General features: G+C 40.9%; 2 protein-coding genes across 2 annotated transcripts; both read right to left on the reverse strand.

Annotated features, from left to right (window-relative positions):
- Positions 1-1,041: 1,041 nt before the first annotated feature.
- On the reverse strand, positions 1,042-17,023 carry gpr156 (G protein-coupled receptor 156). Its single transcript, XM_086267238.1, has 10 exons — positions 16,838-17,023; positions 12,804-12,956; positions 9,338-9,465; positions 9,136-9,256; positions 8,943-9,053; positions 7,417-7,542; positions 7,063-7,158; positions 6,414-6,650; positions 5,582-5,740; positions 1,042-4,135 (listed from the first exon to the last, which is right to left on the reverse strand). Exons 2-10 carry the CDS (start codon positions 12,942-12,944, stop codon positions 2,810-2,812), a joined length of 2,445 nt encoding a protein of 814 aa, XP_086123364.1. The 5' UTR covers positions 12,945-12,956; positions 16,838-17,023; the 3' UTR covers positions 1,042-2,809.
- Positions 9,488-12,772, reverse strand: LOC147311427 (E3 ubiquitin-protein ligase TRIM21-like). The gene is made up of 2 exons (XM_086267239.1): positions 11,790-12,772; positions 9,488-11,367 (listed from the first exon to the last, which is right to left on the reverse strand). The coding sequence occupies exon 2, from the start codon at positions 11,363-11,365 to the stop codon at positions 9,686-9,688; it is 1,680 nt and encodes a 559-aa protein (XP_086123365.1). The 5' UTR covers positions 11,366-11,367; positions 11,790-12,772; the 3' UTR covers positions 9,488-9,685.
- Positions 17,024-19,333: the final 2,310 nt, after the last annotated feature.

A 19,333-nucleotide genomic window follows, 5' to 3' on the forward strand; every position in this document is an offset into this window, starting at 1 on the left:
CAGCATGAGTGAAAGGGAAGGTTTACAAGATGATAGCTGATGGTAGGTTTGGAGACAAAGTCAGAGAGACAAGGATGAGAGGACTTGCAGAGGAGGGATAATAGATATATTTTAAAAATGGAGCTGCGAGGCTGGAGGAAAAAGAGGAAGATCACAGAGAAGGTTCATGGCTGTGGTGACAGAGGACATGCAGATGGCTGATGTGACAGAGGAGGATTTAGGGATAGTGTGAGAATGAGGCAGATGATCCATCGCGGTGACCCCTAAAGGGAGCATGCAAAAGAAGAAGAAGAAACCATTAATATAAATTTTAAATGAGGTGTTAATAATTGAATGTTGTATCACTGAGTCAAAAATATTCTAAATAATCTAGAACTGTGATTTATTACTGATCTATAAAGCAGTTATTGTTAACAAACCACCAAAAAGGTTGGAATTTGTGCAGTTTATGTTTGTCTGGTGATCTAAAATCGCTGAAGGTGTATCTTGTTCTTTTCTGCAAATGCATGTGAGTGTCACTAACTGTACTGAACTCTAATTATATGTGTGCTGCATTTCATGAAATGGCAATAAAGTCTATCGTATGCAGAATCCAGAAAGGGCAGGAAAGTCTTTCCCTGTTCACAGTGATACAGTTGCTAGTGTATCTTTTATGCAGGTGTGTATGCGTGTGGGTTTTATTCTCCGTATCAAAGGGAGTTTCTCCCAGGCTGGCCTTCAATGGTTCATATGCTGAACAGAGAGCAGCAGCATCTTAAAAGCAGGCAGCTGAGCAGAACTAACGCAAGACACTGTTTTGCCTTCACAGCAACACCTCCCCCGGCAAACATACATTTTCCCATTAGTGGAGGGATAAAATACGAGAAAGACAGAGAGTAGATAGCAGAAGGGAGTGGAAGTGAAGGGCAAGCTATAAAAGAGACATGAAAGATACGAGGGAGAAAAGGCTTTTGTCTGTGTTTCAGGAAAACCCATGAAAATGTGGTGAAATCATGGTGGAGATTTAAGTGATGGGAAGCCTGGCAAATATTTTAACTCAGGGAAAATGTTGCATTTAACATGGAAATCATATAAAGGTGAGGTTTAGTATTTAACATCAAGTCAGCACTCACATTCACAGAATGCACATTGTAAATTCAAACTCAGAGTCAGCAAATGAACATAACAACATTTTAAGGAATGTTTATAATAAAAGAAACATAAAGTAATTCTGGGCACCAAAACATCAACAAATAAATACAGAAATAAATACAGAATTGCACAATTGATAATAGAGCGCACATTTGTTCTGTGAAAACCTTTTATGTTGCATCTGTTTATGTCATTTTTCATTATTGTGTCTCTTCTGTCAGTATATTTTGAGAACTTACATGAGTTAACTAACAAAGCACCTGTCTACAGTGCTGTGCAAAAGTCCTGATTTCCTCAGTTCACAATATTTTGCCAGGAAAATATGAAATAGATGCATAAATAGAAATAGAAATACAGTATATAAGGAAAGAAACAGAGTTTGCACAAGTATGACCACCTTTATTCTTTAACACATGCTGAACTCTCTTAGGCAAGCTTTCTTGTAATTTCTTTAAGTAGTCTTCAGTAATAGTTTGGGCTTCTTGAAGGACAAAAAAACTCTTCTTTGGATGTTTTTTAAAAATAATAATAGAGTGCATTTATATAGCGCTTTTTGGGGCCCTCAAAGCGCTTTACAATTCCACTATTCATTCACTCTCACACACTGGTGGAGGCAGCTACAGTTGTAGCCACAGCTGCCCTGGGAAAGACTGACAGAAGCGAGGCTGCCATATTGCGCCATCAGCCCCTCTGGCCATCACCAGTAGGCGGTAGGTGAAGTGTCTTGCCCAAGGACACAACAAGGACACAACAACCAAGACTGTCCGAGCCGGGGCTCTGCATTTATAATTCCATCAATTTTGACAAGATCTCCAAAACCACTACTTGAAAGGAAATCCCAAACCATGACAGAGCCTCCGCGGTGTTTTACAGATGGCTGTAGGCACTCATTGTTGCACCTCTCTCCTGGTCTCCCACATATATGTTGAGGAAAACTGAAACTATAATTCATAAGAAATATCGTGGGCTGATAGCACCTTGAGAATCAATTCGTGGTGCAAAAACTGTGTTTTATATCTGTGAAAATGTGTTATCTTCGGCATTTATTTTTATGGATTAAAGAAATGGAAACAAATTATGCATTTTGGAACGGCTGCTAGTAACAAAGTGCCTAAACATACAATTTAAAAAATTTTTTGATAAGTTGTCTGTTATCATTGTCATCAAACACTTTTTATGTTTGAATTATTCAAAGGTAAGTGTTAAAAAGATTAACAAAAAACAAACACAGAAAAAAACATGCGTCTCATGTGAAAAAGAAAGAAAAAGCAGCCAATGTCCAAAGACAAATGTCCTTCAGAACCACTCAAAGAATTAAAAGAAACTAAATATAAATAAATGAGTAACTCAAGGCTTTTGCACAGTACTGTAAGTGTCAAAGGTTTTCATCAGACAGTAGAAATAGTAATCCAAATAATCCAAATAATGCCACAAGTAACTATAAAAAGTAAACAGCATTATGTGTTTTTAAGCTACAAAAGTTTTAGTCTCATAAATCAGTCACTGTGACCTATGGTGCAACACAGAAAAACAACAATCTCTGGGATGTAAAGTTCCTATACTGTAAGCTACTGTCGAATGTCCCCCATCACAGAAGTACATCCGTTTTAGCAACCTTTCTGAGAATATTCATTCAAGTTTTGGAACTGGATAAATGTGTAAAGTGCAGTAAACGTGTTCATACGAAGGTGGGTTTGAGGTCTTCTTTGAATACCACAGGGCGTGGTGAGCGGTAGAGGCTCAAGTAGTCATCATACTCGCTGTCAGAGGAGTCTGAGGAGCTGTCTGAGTACAGGAGGGAGCCTCGCTGCAGGCAGGAGTCACAGTAAGGACGGTGGTAGTAGCAGTAATCGGTTGAGCTGCTGGAGTCTGAGTCCGAGTACCCACATGAGTCTCGAATGTGTCTGCGGTGCTGCTCGTTATCACCGCCTGCTCCCACATCCTCTGGAGCTTTACGGTTTTGTTCTTCACAATGCACGACCGAACATCTCGGGAGCCTTGAAACACACCTCTGACATGTTCTCACTACTTCACGCACTTTCGTGTCTTCCTCCTTTCCCTCTTCAAGGTCACTGTTGTGATGTGAGATACAGTTATCATCCACAGTAATATCTTCTGGACTTGGGAGCGCACATGTGTCTCTTGCTCTTGCACAGCCAGGAACCTCAGAGCCTGTGTAGAAGCAGGGAGGAGCTAAACCTCCTCTGGAGGAGTGAAAGGGCCGCCGCCTTTTTCTCATGGTATAAGGCGAGATGCTAGGGTAGCGAAAGAGTGCAGGAGAGGGAAGGGAGCAGGGTGTCCGTGGGGAGAGAGGGGAGAGTGTAGAGTCTCTGGTCAGTTTTTGCTGAGAAGGTATCCTGGGCGCCTGATCGGGAGATCGAAGCGTGGTTCCCGTGATTGCATCCACGCTGAGTTCCTGTAGGATCTCCTGCAACTGTTCGCTACTAACAAAACCAGCTGGTTTAGTATTTGGTCCCACCTGAAGATTTAGGCCACTATAACTACCAAAGGTTTCAGCCATAGAGGGGTTCAACCCTCGTCGGTACTGCAGAGAGGTCACAAACTGAACTGTCTCCTCTGGTGTCCTGAGTAAACCCATAAACGGGAGGGATGCGTCCCGTTTGAGAGCAGATGCATTGTTTTGAGTTTCACAAGCAGGGATTTTGGTGGGAAGAGGGGAGGAAACAGAAATGGGAGCGGAGTAGTTTGAAATAGAGGAAGGAGCAGAGGACGGTGTAACAGCAGATAATGAACCATGAGCAGCAGTGAGGTGAGGCGAGAGAGCAGAGGGCGAGAGTGTTGATTTAGTGTCTTTCTGAGATTGAGAACAAGTAGAGGGGCCTTCCGACTGGAGCTCGGTCGTCTGAGTGGAGGACGAGTTGAGGTTAGTGGCAGAGGAGTCCATGTCTTGGTCCTCAGGGTGCTGGCTCGCTGACATGAGTCTCAGGAGTTTATCCTTGGCGTTGTTCACCTGCTCCTGGAGACTGTCGATCACGGCGTTCTTCTGAAAATTGTGGTGATACAGAGAAGTGAAAACATTTTGACACATACTGAGAAAATGTTGCTAGAAAAATCTGCCACTATGAAAACTTGGCACGCATCAGTTTCCTGCCTTTTGAATCAATATAAACAGAACAGTCAAGCAGTGACAGAAAGTCGTAAACATATGGTTAAGCAGCTGGTGCCACTTTGATTCAGCACTGACTCAGCCCTGTTTCATCTACACCACTAATGAAGTAATATGAAGGTGTCAGTTTTATATGTTGTACTGAATGTGTTTGTCACCTAATTTTGACAGTAAACTAGTCTGTTAAGAGGACTACCTGCAGCTTCAGGATGTAAACTCTTGAAATTTGTTTTTGTGTTTAATATAGAGACCAGTACTTGGACAGTGCATCACACACATTATTATAGATGAGGAACAAAGATGTGTCCAACACAGAAGCTGGTGGGACATTATAAGTGCCTTGTACGCTATCAGAACTGTGCTCTGCTGCTCCATTTCCATGTAGGTTTATTAGGTATAAAATAGAAACTAAAATAAAATAAAAAAGACTAGACACACTTAGTTTGAAATAACACAACCCATTACCTACTTTATTTACAAAAACCTTTGTCTCAGATAACAAGAGCCTTTATTAAAATCTGACTCTCTCTCCCACACTTTGCCTTTTTCCCTGTCCTCCTGCGTTTGCTCATAGGGGATCATATGATTGTTAGGGTTTCTTTCTAATACCCGAGTCTTTACCTTACTGTATAAAGCACACTGAGTGGACTATTGATGCTGTATAAATAAAATTGGCCGAAATTGAAATTTTTGTTACGTGTTAAACAGCCTGGAACCCTGATATGTCATGTTTTTTCACATCCATACCCACAATATAGAGAGATGTGAAGCATATAGTCGAGGACAATTTGAGTACAGCAAAGTGTCTGCATCAGTTTGCAACGCTTTAAAAAAGGCCACTAAATTGCAATATGTGCTACCGCAATACTCAAAAAATGACAAATTGTTTAAAATCCTAATTGAGTTTAGCGACGTGATATATTTGCAGCCACGCCCCGAAGCATACTCTACTTTGGTGTTGATTTTACTCTAAATGTTACAATTCTTTACTACACAAACCTTATGCTCTATTTAAAAAAAGACAGTGATTGTTACCATAAACGAATCAAGGAAGTTTCTACTGAGATCATAAATAAGAGAAGTGGTGTCAGTTCTCCATATTCTTGCAACCAGAGGAGTCACCCCCTACTGGCCTTTATAAAGAAAGCACATTTCGTCTACAGGAGAGGAGTGGAAAACTTAAATCATCTGCAAAAAAATAAAGATTACGTGTCTTATAATTAAATGAGAAAGTTCTACTGCAGCTTTATATGAAATTCTAACATGAAACAAAGATGATTTCTTACCGAGTGGCTAATTCTGAGAAGAAAACAGTAACGTTACCTCATTAAGGAGTTTCTTCATTGAGCTGTTTTCCCCCAGCAGGTAGAAGATTTCATCCTGACTGTACACAGATGGCTGACTCTTACTGGGGCTGCTGAAATACTTGGCCATCTGACTCGGGTTGTTCTGATCTTCTTCAAACTGTCGCCACTGGGTCAGCTGGATGGGGCAAGTGAGATATTTTAGAGATATGAAAAAAATGTAGTTTTTTTTAACAAAAAAAGAAGATATATTATCAGGGTCATTTGATCTGGAATATTCACCAGGTGTATTTGCACAAACTGCTCACTGTTCAGCTATTTCCTTCCGTTCCAGAGGAGATGCATTCCTTTACCATAACAAAAGTCCTCTGCTAGACTCTTAGAGAGTCATAAACCTGTTTGCGACAGCCTACGTAGTTTTGACTCATAAACACCTTGTGTGTGAGTCACCCTCCACTGACAGACATGGAAATCTGGCACACATAAAACTGCATGTGTGAGCACCGCAATCACTCACAGATTTACTACTTTATTCAAATGAAAAAGAAAAAGTCATAACCAAAGCTACCATTCGCGTGTCTATTTGTCATCTGTCTGTATTTAGTTTCTGTCTGTCTGATTGAGTCGGTTTATTTACTGCTGGTTTCTAAACATAGTATTCTATTATTTGCCATATTCGTTTGCCATATTTGAAAAAAAAAGTCCCTCTGTACACTGAAGCATCATTGTGTTCGCAAAAGTGAAATGGACAATCAGTAAACATAATACTTCTAGACACGATAAAGTTTATTTTCCAAGTAGTTTTCTGTTACGCAGATGCTAAAAAATGGAAAATGACATCAGTGTCTGACCTGAGGCACAAACAGCATGCAGTTTGTAGCCAGCGTGCAGATGAAGATGGCTCCAGCCACAGTACTGTAGACCACGTTGGGCCAAGTCTGCAGGAAGATGGACACGGGGGTGGCAACGGCGGAGGAGCAGGTGACCAAAGTGACGCATGTAATGATTGTAGGAGACTGGTTGACTGGGGGATGGCTGACATTACTTGTCAGTCCAGCTAGATAAGTGCCATAGAGGAGAAGACAACCCTAAAGAGAAACAAAGTAAAGACAAAGGGCATTAAAAGAAAAAAAAAAAGGAAAAAAAAAGAAACATGGTGGATAAATAACCATTATTATTGTTTAAAAATTATTCATATTATACAAAAATGAATGACCAAAGTCTTTCAGATGTTAGGTTATTTAATACTTGACGTCTGAAACTATCATTTTGATTTGATTTCTCAAATTCAGCAGTTTTATTCACATGTATTCACTTAAGTAAAGCACTTGCAATGGTGTGTTTACATAAGGCAAACTGGAGAAAACAGTACAGCATACAGAATACACAGAAAACACCACGTGAAAGATAAATGATGCCATCAAAATAATGCAAAACTTTAAAATGTGCATTTAAACACTGATACAAATGTATAATAAAGTTTGAATAGAGACTAGTTACCTTTTGGACAGCAACAATAATGATCCACAGATTTGAGTACAAAGAAGAACAAGAAACCAGCTGCGACAACGAGTAGGAAACATCTCTTTCCATCACCTACATCATCAAAGAAAACAATACACCATCAGAGAGTTGATTTATTTAGCTGTCATCATTATGTATGAGTTTGTGATTTTCCAGTCACAAATTCAATTTTTCCTGCAATCTCATTCAATTTCACTTTCCATAATTTGACAGCAAAAAGCATTCAGGTGAACATTTAAGTCCCATGCATTTCGGTTTTCATCATTCTTAATGAAACCAAGTCATTTTACAACTTTTTGCTCAGCTTCAGGAAATCACCAATAATCCTACCTTGACAACAGCTCCCACAGATCGTGAACACCTGATGGGGTCGGTGAGGTTCCAAGCGGTGAGAATCAGCATGTCCACCAGGATCAACAGAGCCACCATACCCATCAACTGGATGTCCCTGATTATCTGACACATAGAGCATAGTCCCCAGTTATTATTTCACCAGTAGAGCATTTTCATTCATGTAGCGACACCTTGATTAAGTGGCACAGTTATCAGATACCAGATTGGATATGCACAGTAAAGAAATTTATATTAAGCAAAACAAGCTTTGTCTTTTATCCATGACCTAACCTGCTAGTTATTGCTTCAGAAACATCTCTGAATATCTCCTAAGCAATATAAATACCTGGGGCAGAACATGCTTGATGAATCTGGTAAATAGAGGAGGAAGAAAGAAAAATACATAATACATACTGACTATGTAAAAAGCAGCAAAGCGCAAAAATAAAATCACTTATATTGTTGCTTTCTGCAACAAATGTAATTGGACATGAAATTTTTATTAAAGAAATTTTTATCAACAAGGTTCGAAAGTGAGATGAAGCCAAGAGGTGGCCATGGCGACTAAAGATGAAAGGCGATAATCCCACAAACCGGTGGTAAAGACCACTGAGGGTGTTACATGCTTCTCTGTGCACCAGCACATGTGCCAGGCCGTTATTGTTTTTTCTGTCATCCTTTATTAACCTGTTCCCCCCTTTCTTGATCTATTCTTTATCCCTAGTGCTGCACACCTATTAAAGATGTTCTCTCTGCTCTTCCTCACCAGCACCAGTATTATTGCTCAGTTGTTCTTTTTTGCTGTTTTTGTTTGTTTGTTTGTTTTTAATTTATTCCTAGTTCAATTCAATTCAATAGTTGAGTTGGGAGTTATTGACAATCATGTTTTCAGTCTTGGTTTTATTAGTTTAGTTTACGACTATTAGCTTAAGCTGGAATCTGATTGCTCATTGTGTAGTTGTTCATGTTCTTTCAAAGTATCAGCAGAAACTAATGCATCAATAAAAAAACCCTGAATGAATTAAGCCTCTGCAGAAAGAAAGAAAAGAAGGAAACAGCAGCTTAAAAACAGCACAGTGCTGCACGATTCGCCAAAGATCATGAAAAGAAGCATTGTGACCATTAGTGAAAGCACTTTTAGTTAGAGTTACAACCAAATAAAAGCAAGAATAATACTTCAAGTAAGAGGAGGTCAACAGTGCTGGCTGTGAAACACGAGTGCAAACAATGTTGGGGAGATAGCAAGTTTGTGCCCAGAAACTGAAGGAAGGTTGCCCTGAGGTCTTAACAAAGTGGACACAGGAGGAAAGAGTGAAAACTATGTCCCCTAATTCAAAGAGACTACATCTGGAGTGTTTTAAAGTAGAAGGTCAAGCAACAAAATTCCTCCAGCAAGGAGCAGCTCTGAAAAGAATCATCTGTGAAAAGCACTTCCTCCAAGTCCAGGAGGATCAAATTTATATAGACTGTAGACTATGTAGGTTTCCTAGGAAACCACCAGGAAAACTGAAGAGCATGCCTACCACTCTCTTGTCCGGCACGCGCTGCGTGAACACCCTGTACAGTCTCCATGTCTTCCCCAAAATTGGGCCAAACACCAGGGTACTGCCTACACAAAGCATCCACATGCGAGTCTACGGTAGAGAGCATGGTATGATTACTTCAATCTAACAATGTCAACGCTAATACAGAGCGGTGAAGGGAAGTTGGACTCACTTGTAGAACAGCTATAGATGCTCCACTTTCCTCGACGGCAAACAGGAAACCGCTGCTATAGGTGAGGACACTTCCACAGAGAGTCAGGGCATTGAGGTTGGGGCTGGACATCTTTACTATCCTAATGACATGACACACATTATGTTAAATGACTTCTGTAAGCCTCTCTTTGTGTTTATATACTGCGTATGTTTCACTGTACCTGTTGTTTTTGAAGCGCAGGGTGAAAAGGAGGAAGCAAAATGCCAACAGGATTCCACAGGAGAGGAGCGTCCACACCACAGCAATTAGCACCGATGAGAGAGAGCGCCTCGGGAGCTCTGCTGCCATCTGCAAACGCATACATGCAACATGCAAACATGCATCCAAATTATTTCAGATGCTGCTCTTGTGCATCTGAAACTCTCATTTTTTGAAATCACGGACACAAAACAATAATAATAAAAAAAGAAACACAATTCATTTGGACAAACACGATTTTATTAAACAGCAAGAATTACCCTACAGACTTGGAACTTTTTTTGGCACAGTTGAAACGTTAAATTGAAAACTAAACGAAGCATTCAAGTAGAGATCGCACGTTAACAGGCACGATGATGAGAGGTGCTGAGTTAACCCCGCTGTGATTCCTCCGTGGGTTAAAGTAGGGGAGAAGTCTGCCACTGAAGGTGCACCCAGTGAAGGAGTAGATGTGAGAATGAGAGTCCACGTTGTAAAATGAAACCTGTCCCCAGCCCATATCCACATACACCCCAATTCTCTGGGGCTTCTCAATCAGCGGGACACACACAGGGCTGTTGCTGAGAGCCCAGTAGCTCTCATCCTTTCGCATCCCCAGCGACCAGTAGCCCCTGTCGGGGTTTAGCACATTCCCTCCTTTTCTGGTCACCGTTTCAAGCGCAACTCCAATATCCCATTCTGTCTTTTCTTTCACCTCGACTTCATAGTAGAACCTTCCAGCAGAGAAGCCCTCCTTTCCCAAAACGCTCACACAAGGGTAAAATCGCTCTGGGTTGTCAGGAAGGCCGAGGGATACGTCACCGTGATAGACCTGCTTCTTGTTTTCAGACAGCACCAGCTTGGGATGAGCGGTATCAGGATCCAAATGCACATCCACAGCATATTGCTGAGCTTTCTGAAATTCGGATTCGCAGAGCCTCTTCACCTCAGCTTTTACCGTCTCCTCCAGCTGACACATTACTCTCCTCACCGCTCTCCTCACTATGCCCACATATTCAGTACTCTCTAAGCAGGTGTCGGACCAGTCTTTGGTGGCTGGCACTGTGGCAAAAGCTGGAAAGTATTGGAGAAGATAGAGATCATCGTCGGTGAACGAGAGCTGCTCCAGTTCATCTCTCCTGCAGCTCAGCTGATCAATCTCCTGCTCCAGCTCCAAGATAAGCCTGCTGGCCATGCTTTCTACTTGCTTCTGCTTTGCGCCAATCACCTCGGCCACTTCAGCCTGGCCTCTCTGGACAAGCTGGAACAGCTTGCTGAAGACGCGCAGACTCTCTTCAGTCTCCCTTTCTGTGTTTCTCCTGCTGATTTGAATGATTTTATTGATATCACAGACTTTCTGCAGTCGGCGATGGATCATTTCTCCCACCTCTTTTTTTGTGCTCCCGATCTGAGCCCTTCTGTTCCGGCTCTCATCCTCTATACGAACAGTCTGATGAGCTGTGTGGTCTTTCGTAATGCAGATCTGGCACACGTACACCTGGTCAGTGTTACAGAACAGGTCGAGCAGCTTTTCGTGCTGCTTACAAACCCTGTCTTGCATGTTTATCATGGGCTTAATCAAGCGGTGTTTCTTGAAGGTGCCTAGAACGTGATGGGGCTCTAGATGAGTCTCACAAAATGAGGCCAAACAGTCCAGACAGGATTTAAAAGCCTTGACTGTTTTTCCAATGCATACATCACATGAAACCTCTCCTTTGTGGCCCTCTGACTGATCCATAGCACTGCTCTCATTTTCATTTTTCTTTTCCACCAACTCCTTGAAATGAGAAGCCACCTCCGATATGAAGGTGTTAACTTTGAGGTCAGGCCGCATGTACAGCTTGTGCTTGCACATGGGACACTGAGGCATGTTAGAGGTCTGCCAATATCTTTGTAAACACTCCCTGCAGAAGTTGTGCCCACAAGGAGTGGACACTGGCTGGTTGAACAAATCCAGACAAATGGGGCAAAGGAGCTGCTCCTTGGACAGCACACTGCCAACTGTGGCCATATCTAGAAGCACAGAGAGAGAAAAAACAGGTGGTGTTTTATGCAATAAGTTGGCTCAGCTTCTTGTATTTTTGTCTTTCCACTATAGCGTTAGGGATAGGAACACTTGGTGCCTGGTGGGCTGTCCACATCCACAAATAGCAACAAATGCATGGTGTTAGATTTCATCAAAGAGTATTTCACTTTAGCTGAGCAGTTTTTATGTCAGTTGAGGTCATTAGAAAATAATAAAGAGAGCCCATAAAGACACTGAACTAAAGGATAAATATGTTTCAATACTATTTTGTCATGTTAAAAATTACCATAACAAAGAAAACCGCAGTATGCTGTTCTTCCCTCCCCTGGGTGAGGATGCTATACACTCTGAGACACACCCATGCATAAATTAACATCAGAAAGTGAAAGAAATCAAAGCGATAACTCACCTCAACTCGTTGTGGCACGGCACGAAGAGAAAAGCTTGTTTGTGTTCCTTTGACACAGCGTCTCGGCTACTTTAGCGTCTATTTGGAAAGTCTTATTAGACTTTCTTTGCCTGCCTCACGGTGCTGATCTCCGCTGACTCGTCTCTTAAGGGCACCAGTGACTGAGACGATACTAAACATAGCTTCGGTAGTCCACCCCTATTACCTTTCGGGATATGTACCATTCAAATTGCTTCTCGAGTAGGATAGTAGCACACTCCTAGCTTGCTTGGTGTGTTTATTTACACGGCTCACTTGTTCCACTGACCAACCGACCAACATTTAAAATCTGCATTTAAAAGTAATTTGAAAAAACAGGGGTTTTTTTAAGGCTTTGAGTGAACGTCTCTCGATTAAAAGTAATTTGCTAATCGAATTAATCAGAAGTAGTTTCACCCTTTTCACCCTTTCACAAGGTCAACTGCACAAGACACGCCAGTGTGCCAGCACTTTGTGATGTAAAAAGAATCTGTTTACTGTGTAAATGCAGGAACATGTGCATGTGACATCTGGATAGTCTAGATACACAAATGTGTGACAAATTAAAGGAAAAACTAACTTGGCCAGCTGAGCTGACCATAAGAAAAATCCTGTTGATTTATTATGCTGTAAGAGAAATGTACTGGCATTGTAAGAGTAATTGTAAATCTGGACAAAGTTGTTCACCCTCACCTTTATACTCTGGTGAAACATTGAGGGTTTGCTGAGTGGCTGCATGTATATTAAAACAACATGAATCATATTCTATGGCCTTCCTGTCAAGAGCTCTCAACCAGCTGAACACCTATGGGAGATTTTAGACTCAATCATCTATCATCAAAACCAAGAATGAAGGGATATCTTTTGGAAGTATAGGGTTCTGAGTTTCTTTTCCTTTAATTTCTCACCCATGAGTATACAGTATGTGCTTGGCATTGTTATATTTTTCATTATAAGTATATATATTAACATGAGAGAGTGACAGAGAGAGGTTACCGTGCTGAGACTGCATAGCCTCTGCAGAACGTCGAGGCTGTCCTGCCTGCTGACTCCAGATTGGATGAAGCAAAATGGGGACTCACACTGGGAGCTGCAGTTCAGCTCAGGCTCCATGATTGGCACCAGTCCGTCCACCATCACAAAAACATCCTGTTAAGCAATCAATAGATTTCACAGATGTGATGAAATGGACAGAAGAAACACACTGCTCTTTGTGAAAAAAACAACAACGAAAACACTAAAATCACTTATTCCTGTTTTGCGATAACATTTTTACTGTATAATTATTTATCTTACTAATGGACCAATGTACTAAATTCCACAAGATACTAGAGACCAAGAAAACACATGTAGTGGCATTTTGTTTCTGTTTCCAGGTTTATGATTCACCTGACAGTTGTAGGACCTGAAGCCACCACAGTGTGGTGCTCTGACAGAAACCTCTGAGACGAGGAGTGACAGGGACAGAGACAGTGATTGTGCATTGCATAGATAGCAGCCCAAACAGAAACAGGCATTTTAAACAGACAAGAATATTAGAATTACTAGAATATAAATAAGAGAAGTTATTAGGCATTAGTGGTATTTCCAACTTTAAAACAATAAACATGTACAACAGGAACTCTGTTTCTGCTTATCCTCAATTTTTACCATCACCTTGTGATCCCAGAGGTAAACTAGCAAACAGTGGACCACAGCCTGTGACAACACACATTTTCACATTGACCAGGCAAAAGAAAAAGGAACAGCAGAGCTAATTTAGCATATCAAAGTTAACATTTCAGGGTTAAGATTTCCCCGACAGCCAAACAATCCACAATTATACCTTTAATTTAAAGCATCTGCAACTGAAGAGGTAAACTTTAATGCCAAACAACAGTTTGTCACTCTTGCCGCAGGAATTTTTATGAGGCTGCTCTGGGCTGCACTGACATGTTGCACGTTTAATTATGCGGCATGGTCTCACATGATACTGTGAGCTGTAACTAGGACAGACGAGAGTCTGATCGTTGTAATCGCTGCTGTGACTCAGCCACATGTTGCTAAGACGATGTAAGACTACTTGTATCGATACAAATTGGCAGACCGGTGGGTGTTTATGTGAGTAGAGTGCTATTAGGCATCACACGTCTCGCCTTTGTAGAATGACTAAGGTAACCTGAAAGGCTCTGGGGCTGTTCAGTTATGGGATCAATCAAAATGAAAGGGGGAATTGTGCAGAAATAGTGCAGTGTAGCAGTGTGGCATAAAAACATCCCATTTGCAAGCTCCTGAGTGAAAATGATTAAGCAGGGCTGACAGTAATGTAAAGTATAAGGCATTTCCAAATATTAAGGCTGTTTTCAGAACAAAGAAGCCATCTTTTCAATATATCTAGGAAATGTCTGGAGTTCCTGTTCATATCCTTTTGTCACTTTCCAAGTTTAGATCACAGTTCTTCTGCTTCCTGCAGGAAAAGCCGTCAGAGAGAGGCATTTCCGCAAGTTTTTTCTCAGAATCCTGCCTCTGTAGCTTTCAGCTTAGGCCAAAACCCACCCCCCTGCAGAGGTCAACATCCAACTGTGAGGGGGTCACCGTGTAAGCAGGGAGAGCAGTGCTAGACTCCAAGCTGAGCTTGGTTTTATGGACATGTTTTGACAGTTCAGAATAATCATGAGGAGTGTCTTTTGAAGTCCTGAAGGCTAAACCGCAAGTAATACCTGAGCTACCTGTAGCCTTGATTGTCTTACTTTAAACATGGGATGGGCCTAATGGGCTTAATGTGCCTGCAGCGGGGCTTTCACTTTTGTACTTATAAGTTTGTCTTAAAAAAAATTAAATAAAATAAAAAACTGTATGCAGTGATTTGCAAATCATTTGAACCCTGCGTTTGACTCACTTCATAGACAACGTATCAGATATTGAGAAACATTGCTTTGTGGAAAATAACAGCACATTTTGGGACGTGACAGTTTGAAACGGATGCCAAAAACACATTTCAAAGACGTTGGAACAGGGATATGTTTCCCACTGTGTTGTGTCAGCTCTTCTTTTCATAACATTCTCACCTTTGGGAACTACAGAGACAAATTGCTCTTGTGAATGGCATTCCCCCCCCAGGTGTGCTTGATATGCCAGCAGATTGAAATTTCAGAGCCAATTTCATGACAAAAATGTTTTCAGAGATTGACAGCACTGGACTCCAGGCAGGCCAGTTCAGCACCCAGATTCTTACAGGGTCTGTGGTTGAAAGGGTTTAGCTGGAAAATATTGCTCAGAACCTAAAAGCTGTATATGCTGTTTAGTATTAATGGTTCCTTCATGGCAAGTTTCACAGACTGTGGCTTGTATCTGTGCAATGATAGTCTCTGCACCTGCCTGTTTTAGCTGACTCAGACCCAGAGAGGCATATAGTGTTTATGGTATTGTCTTTGCATAATAAAACTTTCACTTGTATTTCTGAATGCAGCAAAAACTGTGCTCACTCTCAGTGGTTGTTAGCAGTGTTTCTGAGCTGTGAAGTGATTTCCACCATATTTCGTTTTCTTGTTTAATGCAAATGTCCAAAAGCCCAATCATCACTTTTGGCTTTTTCCTTTATGTGAAAAGATTTCTCTCTATTCTCTGAATTTTTTCATAGTTTTATGCACCACAGAAAATGAAATTCAAAAATTATTCCTCACTTTATGTTGAGGACTATTTCTAAGTTTTTTGTTGTTACAGGATAATCCTTTTTAAATGTATTTTATGACATCTCCATTTAAAAAAAGCAACAAGTTTGAAAATTATATTTATTACAATTATATTTATTCTTCTTGCATTTTAAACTAAATAGAAAACCACAGCCAGTAGTTCCACATGTTTAATTTGGCAGATTTCTTTTTACACCAGATTCCCTTCCTGATACAACCCCAAAGGGATTTATATCTCCTTCCTGGATCGACTCGGGAATGTTTAATTTGTAAGCTTAATCTGTAAATGACACTATAGAGCCGTAGGTTAAATAATTTAAGAATCATCGCAGTTTCGCTGCCTTAAAATAAATAAACAAATAAAATAAAGTGAGTGTCTTTAAATGTTGGTAACAGGGGTGTACCACTGTGCCTCCCTTTGGGACACATTTTCTTACATTCTTAATTCTTATTAAAAATTGGAGTAAAGCCCATTCATTGTTCTGTCAATCACTCTGTTCATCTTTTAAGATTAGAGTGTTGTAACCATCAGATGTAAAGCCTGGTTCAGGGGCCATTATTGAAACATTCCTTCATAGCCAGTAATCCGTTTATACGTTTATTCCCTAAGCTGATTTAGAACGCAATTACTGGCACTAAAATCCCACCTCAGGCCATTTCTGGGCACATCATCCATTTTTTTTGTAGGTTCTGGATTATATATTTTATAGAGACATCAATTCATCAAAATGTATATTTTCTCTGAGAACGGAAGCAATTTGACTATACAAGCAGAAAATCTGATGAGTTCTCAGCGTATCAGTTTAAAGTTTACCAAGAAAAAACTATAGAGAAACCTTATGTTATTAGCCTAATTATTTAATCATTATCATGAGAGTAGATACTGTAGATATAACATACAGGGATTGCATGTGGATCCATGCAAGCATCATATTAAAATATTATGTCATTAGTATGGGTCCAGATAAATTTCATCTGATTTTAGCCATACCGTCCAGACTTTGCAAAGAGCATAAACTGAATGAAACGTGCGTGTCATCACTGCTTTGTAATGAAGCACCAATAAAAAGAGAAACAGATAACATTAAAATAAAGTGAAGAAGAAAGCAATGATTTATGAGCTATAAAAATTTGAATATTGGATAAAACACCTGTACGAGATCGCTTAAAGAAAATAAGCCTTCCTCCGGGTTCGGTAGCATAATCAGCTGTGAAGTGCGATCCTATCCGGTAAAAGAGGCGACCGCTCATGGCTGTAATTAGTAGGCTGTACAGTAAAGCAGCCAATTTGTCAGCTAAACCCGCTGAGAAGAAGAAGAAGAAGAAGAAGAAGAAAATAATGACTTCAAAAGAACAAACCTCGATCTTCAAACCGCACGCAGGATCCCATTGCTTCGTCCCGTCTCGGACTCCATGTCGCCAGACTCAGAAACCTTATGATAATAAAAACTGAAAATAAATTAAAATATAGTTCCTTATCTAACATTGCTACATGGCTTTCGCGGCCGCACACTTGGAACGATTCCCGCCCGTCACTCCGGAAAGAGCCCGTCACTCTGGAGAAGTTCAGCAGAACTCTGGAGTCCTCCTTTGCGCACGGAGGAAGGGGAGGGCGCGAGTGTGAGCGAGTGTGTGTGGGAGATACTGTCTCTCTCTCTCTCTCTCTCTCTGTTTCTCTCTCCAAAAAAGAGAATTCAAAGCGTGATGCGGTGCACGATTGTGACAATGTGGGTCCAGTACGGTACAGGGGGCCCCTCGGGGACCTGCGTGTGGCAGATGGGACAGGGCGGCGCTCTAACTATCACCAGTACAAATAAATAGAGTGAAAACAGCGCTCGTTTTAATGGAAAGAGAAACACACATCATCACTGTTTATATTATCGTTATTTTTCTTCCAAAGCAGACGTTTATGACGGATGGACATGAGGTCGCCGTGCAGCCTGATGAGGACAGATTGAGTTTCTCAGATTGCTCAGCGAGCCTCTGCAGAGGTATGTCAGCATTTATTCAGCCGGCTATATGAGACATAAAGGTGTTATTAAGACGTCACTGTAGGCTTACAGTGTGAGCCTACACGGCGGGTCATTCCTGATAAGGGAGTGCCACCACTGAGAGCTGTAAGTGGGGAAACAGAGACAAACACAGATTATCAGAAAAGAAGAATATGCGGATATCCACTCGTGCGTCCATCTGCCCCCATTAGTCCCATTCACACGATATAAAATTTTCTCCCATGGCTGTATTAATCTATAGGTTCACTGCTTTTAAATTTTAAAGTCACTTAATCTATATTAAAACTCTGAACAGACGCATATAGCTCCCTGTTATTTCAAATAGGCCACAGTACGTGTTTACAGTGCACCATTGTTTCATGTTTGAAAAAGCTTTGTGCTCCTGTGGCCTTTCCCCGGAATTAAACATATAAATTATTCTGGCATCGAAACTATGACAAACCAGATTTTCCAAAACCGGAAAGCTTACAACAGGGGCCCTGCAGCAGTTATCCCAAAAGTTGGGTTTCATTTTTCAGACTTCTCAGGTGGGAACCAGGTGAAACGCAGACGCAAACATATTTACGTAAACAGGATGGAATGACTGCGTTGTGGTTAATGAACGCCCAAACAGCTTCCGGCACATTGAGTGTATTCTTCAGTAACAGCATTGTTTGTTACTTTCAACAAGTAAATATTTCAAAGCAGAATTAAATTCAGTGCAGGCTTGTAGTCACGAGAAGAAGAAAAAGATAGTAGTTGTTTTTATTTGTTATTTTTAAAATTGCACTTAAAAAAATACAAGAAATTCTCTAATTTGTTGAGTAAAAAGACATAAAACACGATGTAGGCACTTGACATCCAGCTGCGTCAATGCAAAAGACCCATTGTTTATTTGTGTCTTTTTTGGACCTATATTACATTGCAATATGCATTATTTGGAAGATGGTTTTCATGTCAGTGGCTGTGGCCAAACTGTTGGTTTTAAATATGATAAAGTGCCGGGAGAACAGATTATTATGAAGCATGTTAAAATATGTAATTCAACATCATGTATTTCATTAAGGACAATTAGGTCTTCATTGGAGGCTGGCAATAGGACCTTATGAAAAATGCACTGACTACAGTACTAATCACTCATCAGTGTAAGAAAGTTTTAAAAGAATGCACAAAGAGCTGGAGTGGAATATGGGACGAGTGTTTTTAAGCTCATAATTTTTCTTGTGAGCTAAGCTCAAATGACATGATGTCAGTACTCCACTGAAAGGCTGAAATGCTGTCACCAGCTCAGTTACACCCAAAGTGTGTCGATCACTCTCGGGTTTCCTTCAAGATCAGGTTCAAAATAACTGCAGCAGCAGGTGGACTGCAATGATGCTCAGGTTACTAGGAGCTTGAATAATTGATGTGAGGACAGGGAGGGGGCTGTCACCCATAAAGCAGGAGTCAAACAGACGAGGCTGAATGGGAAGGCGAACTGGATGAAACAGGACACATGTTGTTCCACTGAGCTTAACATTGAGATGTTATAATTACCAAATTAAGGTATCAGTGAGAGCCTCTATCTTTCTCTGCCGTGTTGTGCACATGGAGCAGCTGGAAGTCCACCAAACCAAACAAAAAACAAGCAAAGCTTATAAGCTCCTGACACACCATTTCCTGTTGAACCACTCCTGAATGCACCGCTGTTTCCTGACATGGAAGCATCTGCATTTGTGGTCCAACATGTGACCGCAGCACCAACAGTGTACTGTGTGGGTGGAAGCACATTGTTCTACGTTTGAAGCATCACAATCTTTTTTTTTTTTTTCCAGTTCCAAGCTGTCCTTGCCTGAGCCCGGACGCTCCTCCGTGACATGCCCAG

This window comes from Aulonocara sp. 'chitande type north' Nkhata Bay, linkage group LG16, assembly GCF_057382095.1.
Source record: "Aulonocara sp. 'chitande type north' Nkhata Bay isolate Kocher_YH1m ecotype deep benthic linkage group LG16, A_spYH_male_GT1.1, whole genome shotgun sequence".
Classification (NCBI taxonomy): domain Eukaryota; kingdom Metazoa; phylum Chordata; class Actinopteri; order Cichliformes; family Cichlidae; genus Aulonocara; species Aulonocara sp. 'chitande type north' Nkhata Bay.

What these genes read in the sequence shown, in the direction of transcription:
- LOC147311427 (XM_086267239.1), bottom strand. Translation starts at nt 11,365, where the DNA reads ATGGCCACAGTTGGCAGTGTGCTGTCCAAGGAGCAGCTCCTTTGCCCC.
- gpr156 (XM_086267238.1), bottom strand. Translation starts at nt 12,944, where the DNA reads ATGGTGGACGGACTGGTGCCAATCATGGAGCCTGAGCTGAACTGCAGC. An exon ending in CTGCGCTTCAAAAACAACAG is followed by an intron (nt 9,257 to 9,337) that starts GTACAGTGAAAC and finishes TCATGTCATTAG; the next exon opens with GATAGTAAAGATGTCCAGCC. An exon ending in CTGTGGGAGCTGTTGTCAAG is followed by an intron (nt 7,159 to 7,416) that starts GTAGGATTATTG and finishes TTGATGATGTAG; the next exon opens with GTGATGGAAAGAGATGTTTC.